This window comes from Hyla sarda, chromosome 7 (genome assembly GCF_029499605.1).
Source record: "Hyla sarda isolate aHylSar1 chromosome 7, aHylSar1.hap1, whole genome shotgun sequence".
NCBI classification, from domain to species: Eukaryota; Metazoa; Chordata; class Amphibia; order Anura; family Hylidae; genus Hyla; species Hyla sarda.
The window spans coordinates 142619279-142635316 of record NC_079195.1 but is presented as its reverse complement, the minus strand read 5'-3'; the positions used below and the strand labels follow the sequence as shown (position 1 = coordinate 142635316).

Sequence of the window (16038 nt, the reverse complement as noted above, 5' to 3'; positions counted from 1 at the left end):
TATGTAGTATAAATCATATTTAAATCATATTTGTGTGTTGCCATATTTTGAGAGCCGTAACTTTTTTTTCCTATTCAACACTTTTTAAAATGGGCACTGTCACTTATCAAAACATTTACCAAGTATGTATATATTTTTTTTTATAAATACTAACCCTTCTGTCTCCGGCCGCAAGGGGGCATTGTTTCTTCAGGAGGCTTTCAGCTTGCATTGCAGTCTGTGTCTCAGCCGTGCAGTGCGCTGGGACCCAAAGCTAAAGGTACGGGCTCTCTGCACTCCAAGTTGTCAATGCTCAGAATGTGCAGCACAGATCCTTGCTTCTCCTGCACTGAGGAGGAAGGCGAAAATTCCTTGACAAAGGGCACACATCATTCTTCCAGAAGAAACTACATCTCCTTCTCAGTGAAATCCAAGTGAGCACCAGAATGGAGGGGATACCAGAAGAAAGGAGAAAATAGTTCAAGCATAGGGAGCAGACCTGGAGGCAAGATTAAGTAAGCATGCCAGTTTAGTTTTTTTCTAACAAGTATGCTTTAATCAAAGAAAAAAGTGTAAGGTTAAAGGGGTTATCCACCATAAGGTGATTTTAGTACGTACCTGCCAGACAGTAATGGACATGCTTAGGATCTGCGCTTGTCTTGAGGCTAAATGGCTTTGTCATGAGATTACCATAATACTGTGGCTAGCTTTTTGTGAACTAGTATTTCCTGTCTGACTTCTCTTTTTTTTTTTTACTACAAATCCCACAATTCCATTTTCCGCCCACCCACACATCAGCCATCCCACCCATTGAAACATAAATGAGCTACATCCATTCATAAGACCTGTGGTTTTCAATCAGGGTGCCTACAGCTGTTGCATTAGTTGCAGATTGATCTCTCTCCCACCAAGCGATCCCTCCAACCATTGAAGCAGACAAGCTCCCTGTCATCAGCTGACTAATGAGTCAGGTCTCGGCCGCAGTGCAACTTGGGAAAAATCTGAGACAACAGTAATTTTGCATGCTGGTAAAAATAAATATTGGAGTGAAAATCACAGAAGAATTGTGAGAAAACCGTCATACGTAGGTACAGACACTATATTATGAACTACACTAACTTTACAGCCCCTGTAGACTAGTCAAATAAAAAAAAAATCCTGGAATACCCCTTTAAGAAAGCAAACAGGAGTAAGAGGAGCCAAAATATCATAGAATCTTCAGCACAAATGAGAAATAGTTTACAGTCTAAATACAATCAACTTATAGAAAAATGATTTACCATATAAAAAGCTATAAAAGCCTAGTAGGACCACAAAAAATGCATTAATGAGCATAAGTTGTTAGAAAGCACTACTAAAAGAACAACAATGGGGAGAATCTGCCAGCACAGTCCAAAAGGGAAGAGAGAAGAAAAATCGAGTACTTGAGGAAGGAGTAGCAACTGTGGCAGGTTTGTTAAGAGAGAAAGTAATTTTGTGGTGACCCAGTACAGAATCATGTGTTCTTCTGTACTCTTGCCCATCCTGTGTGGGAGATGTTGCTTCAATGTCCGTCATGGGCCCACTCTCCTTAGAACTCTCCATAATGCACTAAATAATGTAATGTTACATTACAGGGTTACTGTATTGTATTTTCTATGAACTTGTTGCCTTAAATATCCCGTTGTTGAGGACCTTGTTGTTAAGGGGAGTATGCAGTGGTGAACATGTGACTTATCCGGCCAATGAGAAGGCTGTAAATTGTCCCCTTATAAACTGTAGCTAGAGTTTAGGGTTAGGTTGAAGCTGAGGTATAGTTTGGTGAGGAGTGAAGTCTGTCTGTGAGGTGGATCTGAAAGGAGGCCTGAGGACTAATCCAGCAACCACGCATCTACTACCAGTTAACCCCACTACCCAGGTGAAAGTCAAAGCCTTGCGGTAAGCCTACAGTTTTGGGGAATTTAATACAAGTAAAGTCCAGCAAGTTAGACAAGCTCAAGTCACTAAAGTCTAGCGTGGGCTGCAACACAAGTCAAGTCAGTCATATATAGCACAATCAACCATAAGTTCCAGCAAGCCAATAAGCTTCCCTAAATTCACCCTGCATCTCCTTCACGCTAATCTGAGCTGTAATGGATTGTGCCATCTTTCCAACCTCAGTAAAGCAAGCCAGTTAACCGTAACCTTGTGTCGGAGTGATTATTTGTCCCATGCCTGCCACAGATGAAGCTGGCCTACCTCGGGTGGTGTATAGGTCTACCACCTACAGACTCATATGAGGGTTTTTTTTTTTTTTGCACCACCAATTTTACTTTGTAATGAAATCAATAATTTCACCACAAAATCTACAGCAAAACCCCAAAAAAATATTTGTGGGGCCAAATTGGAAAAAAACAAATGCCATTTTGTAAGTTTTGGGGGCTCCCGCTTCTACGCAGTGCACTCTTAGGTAAAATGACACCTTATGTTAATTCTGTAGGTCCATACGGTTACAAGGATACTCAACTTATATAGGTTTGATTTTGTTTTACTTATTTTTAAAAATAACTTTTTGAATGAAAATTAGTATGTTTAAAATTGTCCTCTTCTGACCCCTATAACTTTTAAAATTTTTCCGAATACGAGAATGTGATTTTTTTTCTGTACCATTTTTGCTTTGATGGGAGTTTTTGATCTCTTTTTATAAATTTTTTTTAGGTTATGCAAAGTGACCGGAAATACGCAATTCTGGACTTTTGTATTCGTTTACGAATACACCATTGTCCGTGCGAATAAATTAACATTATATTTTTATAGTTCGGAAAATTTTGAATTTTTTTTTTTTTAATGGGTAAGGGGGGGGGGGGGGGGTGATTCACACTTTTATTAGGGAAGGGGTTAAGTCACATTTATTAGTCCCAAAGGGGACTATTACATGCAATCATTAAATTGCATACACTGAACAATGATATGCCATTGCATAGCATTAATTAGTGTTATCGATGCTCCATTGCTCCAGCCTTCCATGGATGACTGGAGCCTTGGAGAACCGAATGGATGGCAAAGAGGCAGGTAAGGGCCCTCCTGCCGTCTTCTCAGCTGAGCAGCTGGGAGTGTTTTTATTTGTATTTTTCTATTTTAGACGCCGCAATCAACTTTGATCGTGGTGTCTAAGGGGTTAATGTAGGGCGTCACCGCTGATAGGCGCCGGGACCACCCGCTATTACGCGAGAATTAAAGAGCTATTCCAATCACAATCTCACAAGGCCCCTAAATTTCCTTTGCTGACAGCTTGTTGCCTAGATAACAGATTTGCACTGATTGTGATAAACACAGTAACTTGTTGGTCTTGTACAGTAGCAAGTAGCACCAATTTTTAACTGAGACTTAAAATCTAAATTTTATTATTAGTATCATTTACAAATTACCAAAAAAGTGAGTACAAAAAATGTGCTTACAAAAACATATACACAACCCTACTCGGCTGCCATCACTCACTGAGGCCACTAGGAGTAAACTGCCACGTAATAGTACCATAGATCGGTCATATCGACTTTGGGGGTGATTTATCAAAACCTGTCAAGAGGAATAGTTGCCCATAGCAACCAATCAGATTGCTTCTTTCATTTTTCAGAGGCCTTTTCAAAAATGAAAGAAGCTATCTAATTGGTTGCTATCTGCAACTCAGTAACTTTTTCTCTAGACAGGTTTTGATAAATCTCTCTCTATGTCCATACAGTTGGGGAATAACTTACAGGTATCTTTGAAGCACGCACTTCCTATTGTCCCAGCGATTTGCCACATGTGTGCATGTAATATACAAATACTACAGTCCACTCCGTTGCCTCTTGATTTATGTTGTGATACTCAGTAATACTAGTGCTCCAACCTTGTCACAGTTGAAGCTTGGCGTGTAGCCTAGGTGGTGAACTTGGAGTAAAATGGGGCAGGTGTGGTGATCTAATCTTGGATTTCATCAATGTGGTGGGAAATAAGTATACCAAACAATTTCGTGTCAACTCAAAGAAGCCATTGTATCACTAAAATATGTATTTAATTCCTTTAGTTTTTGCAGGGTCACAGAAAGTACCAATCATAGTTTTAAGAGAGCCAGGCTGCTTTGCACTATGATCTGCTGTTGTGGAAAAAGCTACTGCTTCTAAAACCTTTTCCATAATTTCTTGTCCACTAATGGTCAACCTTCTATCCTCTGATCACATTAGGGCCCTTCTTTATAGGGCTATATTGACCACTAACATATGTATGTGCATGGTATCCAGATCACCTCAGTCTTTTCTTCAAATTAAATCACTACATTTTCCTTTTCATTCTTCACTTTGTGTGGAGAAACCCATAGGCCCCCATTAAAGTCAAAGAGTTTCCTTAGATGCAGTTCATGTCCAGCATGCATCTAGTCGCGCTATTTTCATTGTTCGGCTCATGACAGTCCAGAACTATGGAAATTATAACATAAGTGTGAAACTGACCAAGAAAAGTACCTCATTTGAAACGCTTTCAGTTATCATACACTGGGTCTCCAATTTTTACACCATATTCCTTGTGTGATCTGATTAGAGATTTATATAAGGGTAAAACTAGGTTTTCATGATGTAAATCTACACTCACAGCACCCTACTATCTCCGAAGCCTAGCATGGTTTACTACATTTCATCTTATTATCCACTAGAACGTCCCAAATCCTCTCCTGTGTCTAGGTTACTTAATAGTAATCTGTTGTCTGAATATTCAGTTTTATGCATGAAACAGTACACAAGCACCTTCTGGACATATTATTCAATAAGACCCCATTTGTATGCACTTTTCAGATCTTTCCAACCCAAATAAACACAGACTCTGTATTGTTCTTCTTATGTTTTATTAATTGTCAAGACTGATTACTTGGAATCAACTGCAATATTCTGTTTTCATTAAACTCAACAACATGTGCAGTTCCAACCGTAATTTGCTTCCCAGGTGAATGTTGTAAATTCTTGCACTTGAGAGGTTAGCCATGTGCACTGTAGTGCTGCACCGGTCTATCCAGAAGATTGTACAGAAAGGAAGAAGTCCTGAGGCACTACTGGTGAGGTACCACTCCCACGATATTAGCAGCCAACAAAGATTTGGGGAGTGGTTAAAACACACAGCTGCCATCCTTAAACCGTCCGTTCAGGACTAGAAAACCCAGATCTTAACCCACTGTAGCATTATCAAATGGATGAAGCAGTGTCAGTTTCTACAATCACACATATAATATGGACATCCAGTGGTTGGCATAGCACAATAATGTATTGTAAGAATCTAATAAAATAATTATGAAATTTCAAATAAGAAAAATCAATGGAATAAATCTTCCAATCAAGCATAACACGTCTTAAAAACTTAACAAATAGAAACACAGCCCTAAAAGGATTTTGTGTCAAAAAGCACAGAAGACTAAAATTGCGTTGTTATATACACTGGTTATACTAGTCCGTATATTACACCCAGCAGTTCAAACAGGTTATTGTAGTGGAAGAGAGCAAAGCAATGATTTTGCTGAAAGAGTCTTTTGCCACCATATCTCAGGATTGCAAGGTGTTGTAAATAAATGTATACAGCTTTGTCTCTGGTCTTGGCGTAAAGCAGTTCTTGCATACTTCTATGTAATAGTTATGCAGCAGCTTGTAAATGTCACCTGCAAAAGCAAATCATAACACCAGCATGGTTAAAACATAACCAAATAATACAGACACATCACCAAAAATCAGCTCAGTGCAGGTACCCATCAAATGTATTACTGTTGTGATACTTGGCTGTGATTCTATAGACAAGAGCTTAAAATGCAGCCCCTAAAATCTCTCAAGGTTCCTGCTAGTGAGGGGATGGACTGCTGTCTTCTAGATGCCACTTCTACACTCATAGTAAAGTCTGTACATGCAATGGGGCATTTCCTATTTGATTCCTTAGTAGGTCAACCACTGTACAGAACATTAGTATACAGGCCTGTTAAAAGAGTGGCCTGCAAAAAAACATGTCCGGGTGAAGCTCTGAGGCTGGGCGGTTGTATTCCTTGCTAATAGCTTTTTGTTAAATTTTCTTGAAGAATTACTTCAAACATGCCAGTTACTGCATCTACACACACGGAAACGAAGTTGGCATGATGCTCTTGTAGCACTGTAGCCCATATAGTGGGAGATTTTTCAAAACCTGTCCAGGAGAAAAGTTGCCCAGTTGCCCATAGCAACCAATCAGAACGCTTCTTTCATTTTGCAGAGGCTTTGTTAAAAGTAGAAGAAGCAAGCTGATTGGTTGCTATGGGCACTAGGCAACTTTTCCTCTGGACAGGTTTTGATAAATCTCCCCCATACTGTTTTTTTCTGCACAGTGGCACACCATAAAAGTTGCTGTGCAGGACAGTACAGCATTTGAAAGGGACCGACTACTGTTCCCTGCACAGCCAGGTTACCGGGAGCATCGCTGCACAGGGAAAAGAAGTGAAAGAAGCATCACACCAGCACTATATAGCTCCTTCATTCTCAGGATCGGTAAGAGTCCAACCATAAAGTGACAGAATATATCCAGCCATATGCCATCGCTTTATTAAATAAAAACACTCTTGTAAATGGTCAGTATAAGAAGTACTTACCAACGGTTTTATTGTTCTCAACAAGGAAGCTGTGCATTTTGTGAACCTCGTGCATTAACTCCTTGTCACCGAAAGTGAAGTAGACAACATCTCGTCCAGTCTCTGCAGCTGCCAGAAGCTGAATTAAGGCTGTTAAGTAAAAAACAAAACTTATCAATCTATACATTACAGTTAATAGATCTAGTTTGTTTCAGGGAGAAGCTTCAGAAAAAGGCCCTTCATTTTGGACTCTCTAATCATTGTAGTCCAATAGAATTTCTGAAAACAGAGCCTCTTTTGAATGGGACACAGCTGCAATACGCAGCACATCCACTAGTTGAGTGTACAGTATGCAGGAGTATCGATTCATTAAAAACAAAAAGGGGCCAAAGTGCTCACCCAAAGCACATGGCCACTTGAAATATAATCAGCGAGTGTGCTGAAAATCAGCTTATTTGAACAATCCCTACCCTTCTGCGACCCCTGTGTGCAGCTACAATCTATCAGGTAACCTGGCAGTAAATGTGCTGTACCACCAAGGAAAAATTAAGCATTACACAGTAACCACTTGGGTCTATAGGTTGTCTGTGTAATTTGGGAGAGCTTAGGTCCCCAGAATGAGACTGTCCTTAAAACTGATCTCCAATACGGCAAAATGATGAGGACCCTCAAAGGGGAACCTCCATCTTTCAACTCAATAATAGTGTAGTAAATCCACACCAATGCAATTAAAGGATGCACTACTGCATCCACTGTCCTGGATGTCATGTGATCACTGGGATGCCCACAGTAGGGGGAACCTGCTGAGTCTAAGTAGAACCAGCACTGCTCTAACAGTGATAACAGTCAAGGAAATAGGAATGTGCAGTCCCAGTAACAGAGGAAAAGTGTTGCGTTATTAAAAGGGGTACTCCACTCTGTTTTCGCGCTGCGGGGGTCAGCCACGCACCTCGTGACATCACGGCCATGCCCCTCAATTCAAGTCTATGGGAGGGGGCGTGACAGTCGTCACGCCCCCTCCCACTGACTTGCATTGAAGGGGCGTGACCATGACATTACAAGGGGCGAGGCCGACCCCCGCAGCCCGAAAACAATATTCAGAACATTTAGTTCCGAATGCTGGCCAGTGGAGTACCCCTTTAAGTACATACAGTATATAAAATAATAAAGTCCACCAATGGTCTTTGTTTACCTATAATGGACAGACCATAAAATAATCATCACCTGTCCAACATTAGAGTAAGGTTAGCGCCTGACCCCAAAAAAATGTAAAATAGCATTGCAATACAGGAGAAACTCCAAAAATTTGAATATCGTGCAAAAGTCCATAGTGTTTCATTAATGCAACTTTAAAAGGAAAGGAAGCATGAAGTGCTCCAAAATCTCCTGGTAGATGGATGCGTTGACCCTGAACTTAACTTCTTGGGGACTCCGGGCATACTGGTACGTCCTGGTCCCGCTCCCATGATCTAACACAGGGTCAAGCGGAGACCCCCTGTTTCATATCGGGTATGTCCCAGCATCTAACGGTAACAGGGACTAATAGTGCACATCACTGGTCGCGGTGATGGGTGCTATTAACCCTTTAGAAGTGGCATTCAAAGTTGATCACTGCGTCGAAACTGTAAAAAAAAAAAAAAAAACAGCATTCCCGGCAGCTCAGTCGGGCTGATCGGGACCACCACAGTGAAACCATGGTGTCCAGATCAGCTAGGACGAGAGCAGAGGGTCCGTTACCTGCCTCTGACGCGTCCGATCAGTGATTGATTGCTCCAAGCCTGAGATCCAGAATTGAGCAATTGACCGCCGATAACAATGATCAATGTAATGAACTTTGCTTTGCATTGAACAGTGCTGGCAATCAATGTACTGCATGTTATAGCCCCTATCGGGTTTTCATGAGCTGTAAGATATAATCATCACAATTATGACAAATCACGGCTTGAACAATCTTGCTTTTCATGTAATGAGTCTCTCTCACATATTAGTTTCACCTTTTAGGGTGCATTCACACGTACAGGATCCTGAGCAGAGTTGATGTGGAAGATTTGTAACTGCCGATTTGAAGCTGTGCTCAGTCATTTAAAACAGTAGATTTATCAAGCTCTGTAGTCGATTTTTTTGCATATAAAAGTCGCACGTATGACTTTTGTATACATGCTGCAACTTTTCGATTTTTGCTTATTCCAAAGCACATTTCTGAAATCTGCTCACGTAATTTTTTTTTTCTTACTTTGCAGTGGTCATGTATTTATCAAATGTGATAGTCGCTATTTATGAAGAAAAAAAGTCTCATCTCCATATAAAAGTCGCATATGTATTCCAGGTCCAACCTGGCTTACAGAAAGTGCATATGTCCGCATAAAAAGAAATTAACACCCACTATAACAACTGTTCTTGTTCTCCATTATGAAACAAAGCTACTACACTAATGTTAATTATAGATTTTTTTTTTATTATATATGTAATATGTATTAATTTTAAGGTTGAAAATACACACTGCACACCTTGTACATTTTAGGACACGTACATGCTGGCGTACCCACAAAATTTGTAAATGAATGCGGTGTTAAAATAGAATAAGGCACAAAATAATTGTGTAAGAATTTTTACAGACTACGTAAATAACCTATATGTGGCACTAAAAAAAAAATAAAAGAAAAAAATAAAAGAAACATCCATAGTAATACAGCTTCATGCACATTTTAGGGTGGGTAACGTACCGAGACGTTTTTTTTATTTTTTGTGGCGACACTATTGTTTACGTGCCTGTTGGTGCTGCGCTGTCTTTCTTCCTGGCATAAACTCTGGCCTCAGCGCAGCGATGCAAGACTCCGCCCACCAACATCACAAAATCCGGTCTCATAATTAAACAAAAAAGCCTCCAGAGTACGGATATATTAATGGTGCAGCATAGTATGTTTTTAATATTTTTTAATTTCTGAGGAGGGTGGATGGGTTGTTGTGGGATAGTTGGAGTGGAGCTATTTAGTGCCAGGCAGGCCAGTCAGGGTGTCACCTGATGTGGTACGCCCCCCCCTCCCTGTCACTCTCTAGCAACGCTACTGGTAATAAAGGGTAGATAAAGAACTTTGGCTATTAAAATAAGGGGAAACTTTTCTGCTTGAAAAAATGCTTTTGTAAGCAGGTTTGCCGGGTTTTGCTTACATGCGATTTATTTATCAAGGTTGTGCGACCATTTCATAAATAGGTTGCATGTAAGCAAAAGTAAGTTAAAAAAAATTGTTATATAAAAACCATACGTTTGAAAAGAATCATAAATCTCCTTCTTAGTTTACATTGAAATCTGCAGCAGCAAATCCGGTGCATCAAATCTACGTATGTGTGAACGAACCCTTAAGTTGCATTACTAAAATAAATTAACTTTGCAAAATATTCAAATTTTTCGAGTTTCACCTGTATATCACACTGAATGGTAGAAGATGCTAAATAAAAAAAAGTTATTATCACAATGGCCCCTCAGTTTCAATATTTTGAACATACAATGGTCTTTTCTGGACCATTGTAGCTTAAAACCATACGCAACATACATGGGCAGTCCAGATCTGCGAAACGTATCAATGGCTGGGAGAACTAACATTTTACATGTAAAACACCTGTATTACTTAAGTCTATGTACTGACTGGCTGTCTGATAGCACCACCCTACAGTACAGGGAGGTACTACTGTTCTGTACTACTCTTTACCTGTGCAAGGGTTAGCTGCTCCTTTGGATCTTCCTTTATTTTATATGTAAAAACTTGCTTTATCTGTATTCGTTATCTACTTAGTTTTTTATTTTATTTAAATGGTCTCTGTCAGATACAAACACTTTTGATATGTTGTAAAGCATGCAAAACCCATAGGTTTTGCAATTGCTTTCATTAGAAAATTTTCAGTATTTCATATTGAAAAAGCCAGTCAAACAACTGCCCCCTTGCCTGCTTGGACACATACTAGTCCTGCTGTGTCCATGCGTCATCACCTATGTCATGGACACACTTCCTTGATTGACAGCTGTGAGTGCAGGGCTGTGAGTCGAGGAAAAATCCTCCCACTGTCAGCTTGTGTCCCGCTACTGTCAGTGAGGACAAGCTGGGAGTTGTAGTTTTGCTAATGCTAGGGGAGATGTGAGCAGACAGCATACTGAGGGAGGGGGCGGAGACCTGCACAGTGAGGCCACGCCCGCTCCAATTGAGAGGAATTCAGACTAGTGAGCTAAATTAAAAGTGTAATAAAAAAATAAATAAAGGTGCTAGACACAAAAATTATATGTACATGGTCAGGATTAGGTACTGAGTGATACATTAAAAAAAAATGTTTTTGTTGGATCTGACGGGTATGCTTTAATCCTCACTTTTTCCTATTTTTAGATGGCATTTTGGTGACTTTAGGAACAATTACTAGATTTCCAAAGAGCAATGGTCTCAACATCCAATGATTATAACATGCAATGGTCTTCCTGGAACCAAATAATCTTGTAACTTGAGGGACCACTAGAGGGACCAATTTAGAGAGGTTGACAGGAGTCAATTCTATAACTGTAAATATCTTAAAGAAAAGAAGATTTTAAAATAAAAAACATTTTTCAAGTATTTCTTCCAAGTATTGCAAATACATTTTTTAAGATCAGATGAAATGGGCATGAAGTAAATCATTAAAAAAAAAAACTAAAATACTCAGATATAACAAGCCACTGTGTTGGCTCTTATAAAAGCAGAAACCCTGGATCAAGGCTGCAGTGAAATCACATCCCACAACTTGATTTGTTTTGTCTACACTTCGTTAGTTTGAGCCACGTTCTACAAGGTGTCACTGCATTCTATAATCATCTCGATACAACTTCCCCGGGACGGCTTGTTGAACAGCTTTTACCTGAAGGGCAAATCAATCATCGGTTTCCTTCCTCTGAGAAAGATGATTTACAGCCCGGAGTAGAAAATGTATTTGTAGGAAAACATTATTGTGCCCATCTTATTGTGTCAGAGCTTTTCATGTGTATTTTGTGTTCCTTTATATATGTTAAACATATTCAAAAAAGGTAGTTCTTGTTTTCCACATAACCTTAAAAAGGCAGAATGAGCCTAAAAAGGCCTTTCAGTATCATCTACATAGAGCATTATTGCAACATGAAGTGCCTTATGGCATTTCACCAATAGGCTGGACTGTTCACAGGGCCGGTTGGTCTGGGACGCATTTAAAGATGATGTCCAATGCTAACAAATGTATCCCCTATCTGCTGCATGCGCTCAAAACATGTCCGACTAGTCTGACGTTTGTGAAGCAATGTGGTGTGAGGTCTTACATGTACATTGATTTTATAGAATACAATAAAGACTAGTGTTTTAGCAGTGCCAACAGGACTTCCCCCTACTATCTAGATGTTGCGGTCGCTATTAATCCTGGCATCTAGTAAGTTTATTGACTGGCATCGTGGTGATCTCAAGTGACAGTCAATAACAGAAGGTAGCAACAGGCACCCACTTGATATCAAGCTGCTCCTCTCCTGAACATGCTTCATACATTCCCCACCCCACATATGCCATACATGTACATTGCATGTTGGAAAGGGTCTGAAGGGAGTCTGTTAATGGTATTTCATATTACTTATGGTTTGGGTAGCATAAATCTGACAGGCACCCCTCTTACAAACAGCTATGTTTTACTTTGAAACGCCTCATAAATGGCTTGAATAGCACCACTTATGGAATTAGGTCCATGTACTGTGCAGTTGTGCAAATGACATATCATTTATCACAGATATTGTTAGGACGACAAAGAATTTTTTCTATTTGTAACTGTTTAGGATTTAGATAAATGGCATCTCATCATCAGCGAGATTGATATGTCATGATCGCCATAAACACTGGGTGAAAGGCTCTATTTAAATCAGGTAATCATTTAGCCAAGCTTCATCACCTTCATTTTATTGCCAATTATAATGAACTCCATATGAATGGGCGGGAAAGGTTTGTCTACAATTTATCTTGATCAGATTAGACTATAACATTGTGAAATGCTAAAATAAAGACTTCATAAAACAGAATCTGCAATTACACTTAACATCTGTATGCTGAAAATTTTAGGAATAAATATCAAATAGTTTTTCCAACTTATTAAATATGACAGTATTATTATGAATAAAAATAACAATTAAAACTCAACTTATGTTTAAAGAATAAATACTTCTGCATTATACAATGCAGCCTATGTTTTTAACCCAGCAATATGGTTACCTAAGGATTCTACTCAACCAAACGAAGATCACCATAGAACCCTGCGGCGATACAAGACGTAATAAAAAAAAAACATAAATAGTAGGAGACAAATTTTACGATTGTCTCCAGGTGGTAGAGTCACCTAGCTTTTGCACAAGTTTTCCTTGCAGTTACAAATAAGTCCTGAAGGTGCTACTCGGACCGGCCAGACACCATTATTATGTATCATAATATACCATTTTTCATGTTTGGTTGGAGTGCCTGGTCTTGTGGTACTTCTGGTTGAAGGTCTTTGGACAGATTGAAGGATCTGAAAAAAGAGGATTGGTGTGTTCCCTGCTTGCTAGGTAATTCAGTAAATCTGTCGATCTGCCGATGTTAACAGACTGGTTTTGATTCACATAACATTTTATTTTTCTTGTGTATTTCCGTGATACTTTTTTTTCACGTACCGTAGTTTCATTTCTGCTGTTAGATATTATCAATGTGTCTGGACAAGACTACTTGGGGTAGTCCTCTGTGCTTACTTTCTTGACTCCCATTTCCAGTTTTTTGCATTCTGTACCCCTTTTGATTGTTTTGAAGTCTTAAATATGTAAAAAAAATGTTTATGTATAGTAAATGGAGTATGATAGGATTATGACCTATCAATAACTTAGTTTTCATGAGCCTGCCATGACAGCACCACTACAGAGATTGCCCTATGATCCTGCAAAGCAACAGGAACACTGAAAGGTTAAAACTGTTCCAGATTCACTTCTGTGGTTACAAATAACTGCACACACAAGACAAAATAAGGGAGGGAAATATAAGGGTGCTATCATGTGGGGGCTCATGAAAACGAAATTATCAGTAATTCTTTCTTTATATATCACCCTCCATGGCAGCACCCTTGGAGAAATACCAAATGAAGAACTAGGGTGGGACAATAGCCTGTAAAACTTTGTGTCTAAAAGCCAGTTTCTAACATGCTGCCACATTCAGTTTATAATGTCTGAAGGTGGTGTGTAACGTAAACCAGGTGGCTGCCCTGCTAAGGCAGATGATCTTTCAGTCCAGGAGGTAGCCATTGCACAGGCAGAGTAAGCCTTCGAGTGCAGGAATTGACCAAGATTTTATAGGCTTTACCAATCACCAACTTGAACCACCTTACAACGGAGCTTTTGACTGCTTTCCTTACTTTTGTTTGGCTTGTGAAACTGAAGAAGTAGGTTGGTGTCCTTTTACCATGGCTTGGTGACTTCAATGTAGAAGAGAAATGCTCTTCTGACATGCAATGAATGAAAGGATCTCTCATTGATATTGGAAGGATTAGAACAGAAAGCGATACAAATAATACCCAGAGATCTGTGAAAATCTGATACAACCTTTGGTGAAAAGGCTGGAATAAGTTTGAAAATGAATCTATCTTTAAGGATGGTAAAATACAGTTGTTGGATAGAAAGAGCATGCAGTTCACTTATTGTACGGGCAGATGGAGGTCTTATTTAAGGGATCAAAGGTTTCTGAGTAAGTCTTGTCAAGACCCAGTTGAGATCCCTTGCAAAGTCCTGAAAATAATCTTTTAAACAAATGATGCTGAGAATTATAGCTGCTACCTGGACCTTTAAATGGGTAATCTCAGATTCAAAAATGTTTTATATGTTGCTACAGATTAACATTAAATACCTTTTGTAATATGGATGGTTAAAATTCTCCTAAAAATCCCACCACTATGGGTCCCCATACCTTCTAGAACACCAACCAGTCTTGCAGCAGCATCAGTCTTGTCCATGAAACATGGACAAGAGATTACTCATGGACAAGGCTGCATGAGAAGATTCACCAATCACCTCCCACCACCACAAGGGAGGGACACGCCCCCTTCCTCTGAGAGGATTTCTAACACTGTGAGCCATTGAAAAGAGGTATTTTTTTTATAATAAATATAGGTGATAGTTGCATAGAAATTAGATGTACATGGCCAGAATCAGGTACTGAGTAATATTTATGTATGTTTTTTTTTTGTTTTGTTTTTCGGCATCTGACAGGAACGCTTTAAGGTACTGGCAGAGGCATAACTTGCAGCTTTGGGCCCCAATGCAAAATCTTTAACGGGGCCCCATAGCTATTGTGTGGCCTTGATAATACTGGTGTTTTCTTATGAGGCAGAGGTGCCTTTGGTCCTCCTTAGGCTCCCCTATAGTTAGGCTCCTGGGTACTGACAGAAAGTCTCTTTTCTAAACCATCCTGTAGAAAATCCATGATATAAGTAATGTGAGGAATATTTGGATCTGGATGTGAATATCCACATCATTGTATTTATTTAATATATTAAGATAAATGTGAGATATAGAGTGCTTTCTATTGAGAGAGAAGATCAGTCCCACCACTTAAAAATTTGAAGTTGAAGAGAGCGAAAGTGGAACTGGCTCCAGAAAACTGGGAGATACATGATGTCATTATTGCTAGGATGGATAAGTCTTTCCTAAAATAGTATGTTTTCCTGAAAAAGAAAATCCATCTGACTTGAATTTGACATTTCACCAAAGAATCTTTTTTCTTGAGATGTCACAAGGTCTGATGTTTCAAAAACCAAGTACTGAATAGTCTGGATGGAGTTATTGTTATCCCATATCTAATCTCAGAAATGCCACCACTTTCGCCATGATCTTTGTAAAAATCATGGCAGCAGAGGACAGATCAAATGGGAAAGCAACAAATTAGAAGCGAAGAACCTGTTCTCCCATCTGAATATCAAGGAATTTGTAATGGTCTGGGTGTACGGTGCGAAAGTACACTTTTTTTTAGATCCATACACATCCGGTGCAACTCTTGTGTTCCAGCACCTTACAATAGTGGCTGCGTATACTGGATGTTCCAGTATCATTATGGCCTATGGATCCACAGTCCTGGTGCCTGACTCTAGAGGATAACCATGCAGAGCCAACCACATTGCATAAAGCCAGAAGCCACAACAGATAGAGGGGAAAAGGCCAGGGGGCTGGTATAAGGACACCTGACATGGTCCAAAGAGGGGGGGGGGGAAAGGTGCCTGACCCCAGACTGGTGAGTTCACAACTATGCCCCCACCCCCGCAGGATCCCTCACCAGAACAAGATCCTTAGAGATCTCTCTGTGTCTTGTTCCTGCAAAGAAACACAGAGGTTAATCTGGAGAAGGGTTATTTAAAAGTTGCTATTGTAGGGTCATCAGGCAATCTCTCCAGTGGTGCCATCATGGTAGCAATATGTACAAGAAAGGGCCATTGCAAAACAGCTTTGGCTTCAGCTTATC

The 16038-nt window shown here is 39.7% G+C and overlaps 1 protein-coding gene across 3 annotated transcripts in view; it reads right to left on the bottom strand.

The window, feature by feature from the left end:
* Positions 1-4802: 4802 nt before the first annotated feature.
* PARG (poly(ADP-ribose) glycohydrolase) overlaps positions 4803-16038 on the bottom strand; it is a 173886-nt gene continuing 162650 nt past the window's right edge. For all 3 annotated transcript variants that reach the window (XM_056530918.1, XM_056530917.1, XM_056530919.1), the window contains 2 exons: positions 6566-6694; positions 4803-5614 (listed from right to left, as the gene is read on the bottom strand). In XM_056530918.1, the coding sequence (XP_056386893.1) occupies positions 5502-5614; positions 6566-6694 (242 nt within the window). In that variant the 3' untranslated portion in view covers positions 4803-5501. The remainder of the gene's footprint in view (positions 5615-6565; positions 6695-16038) is intronic.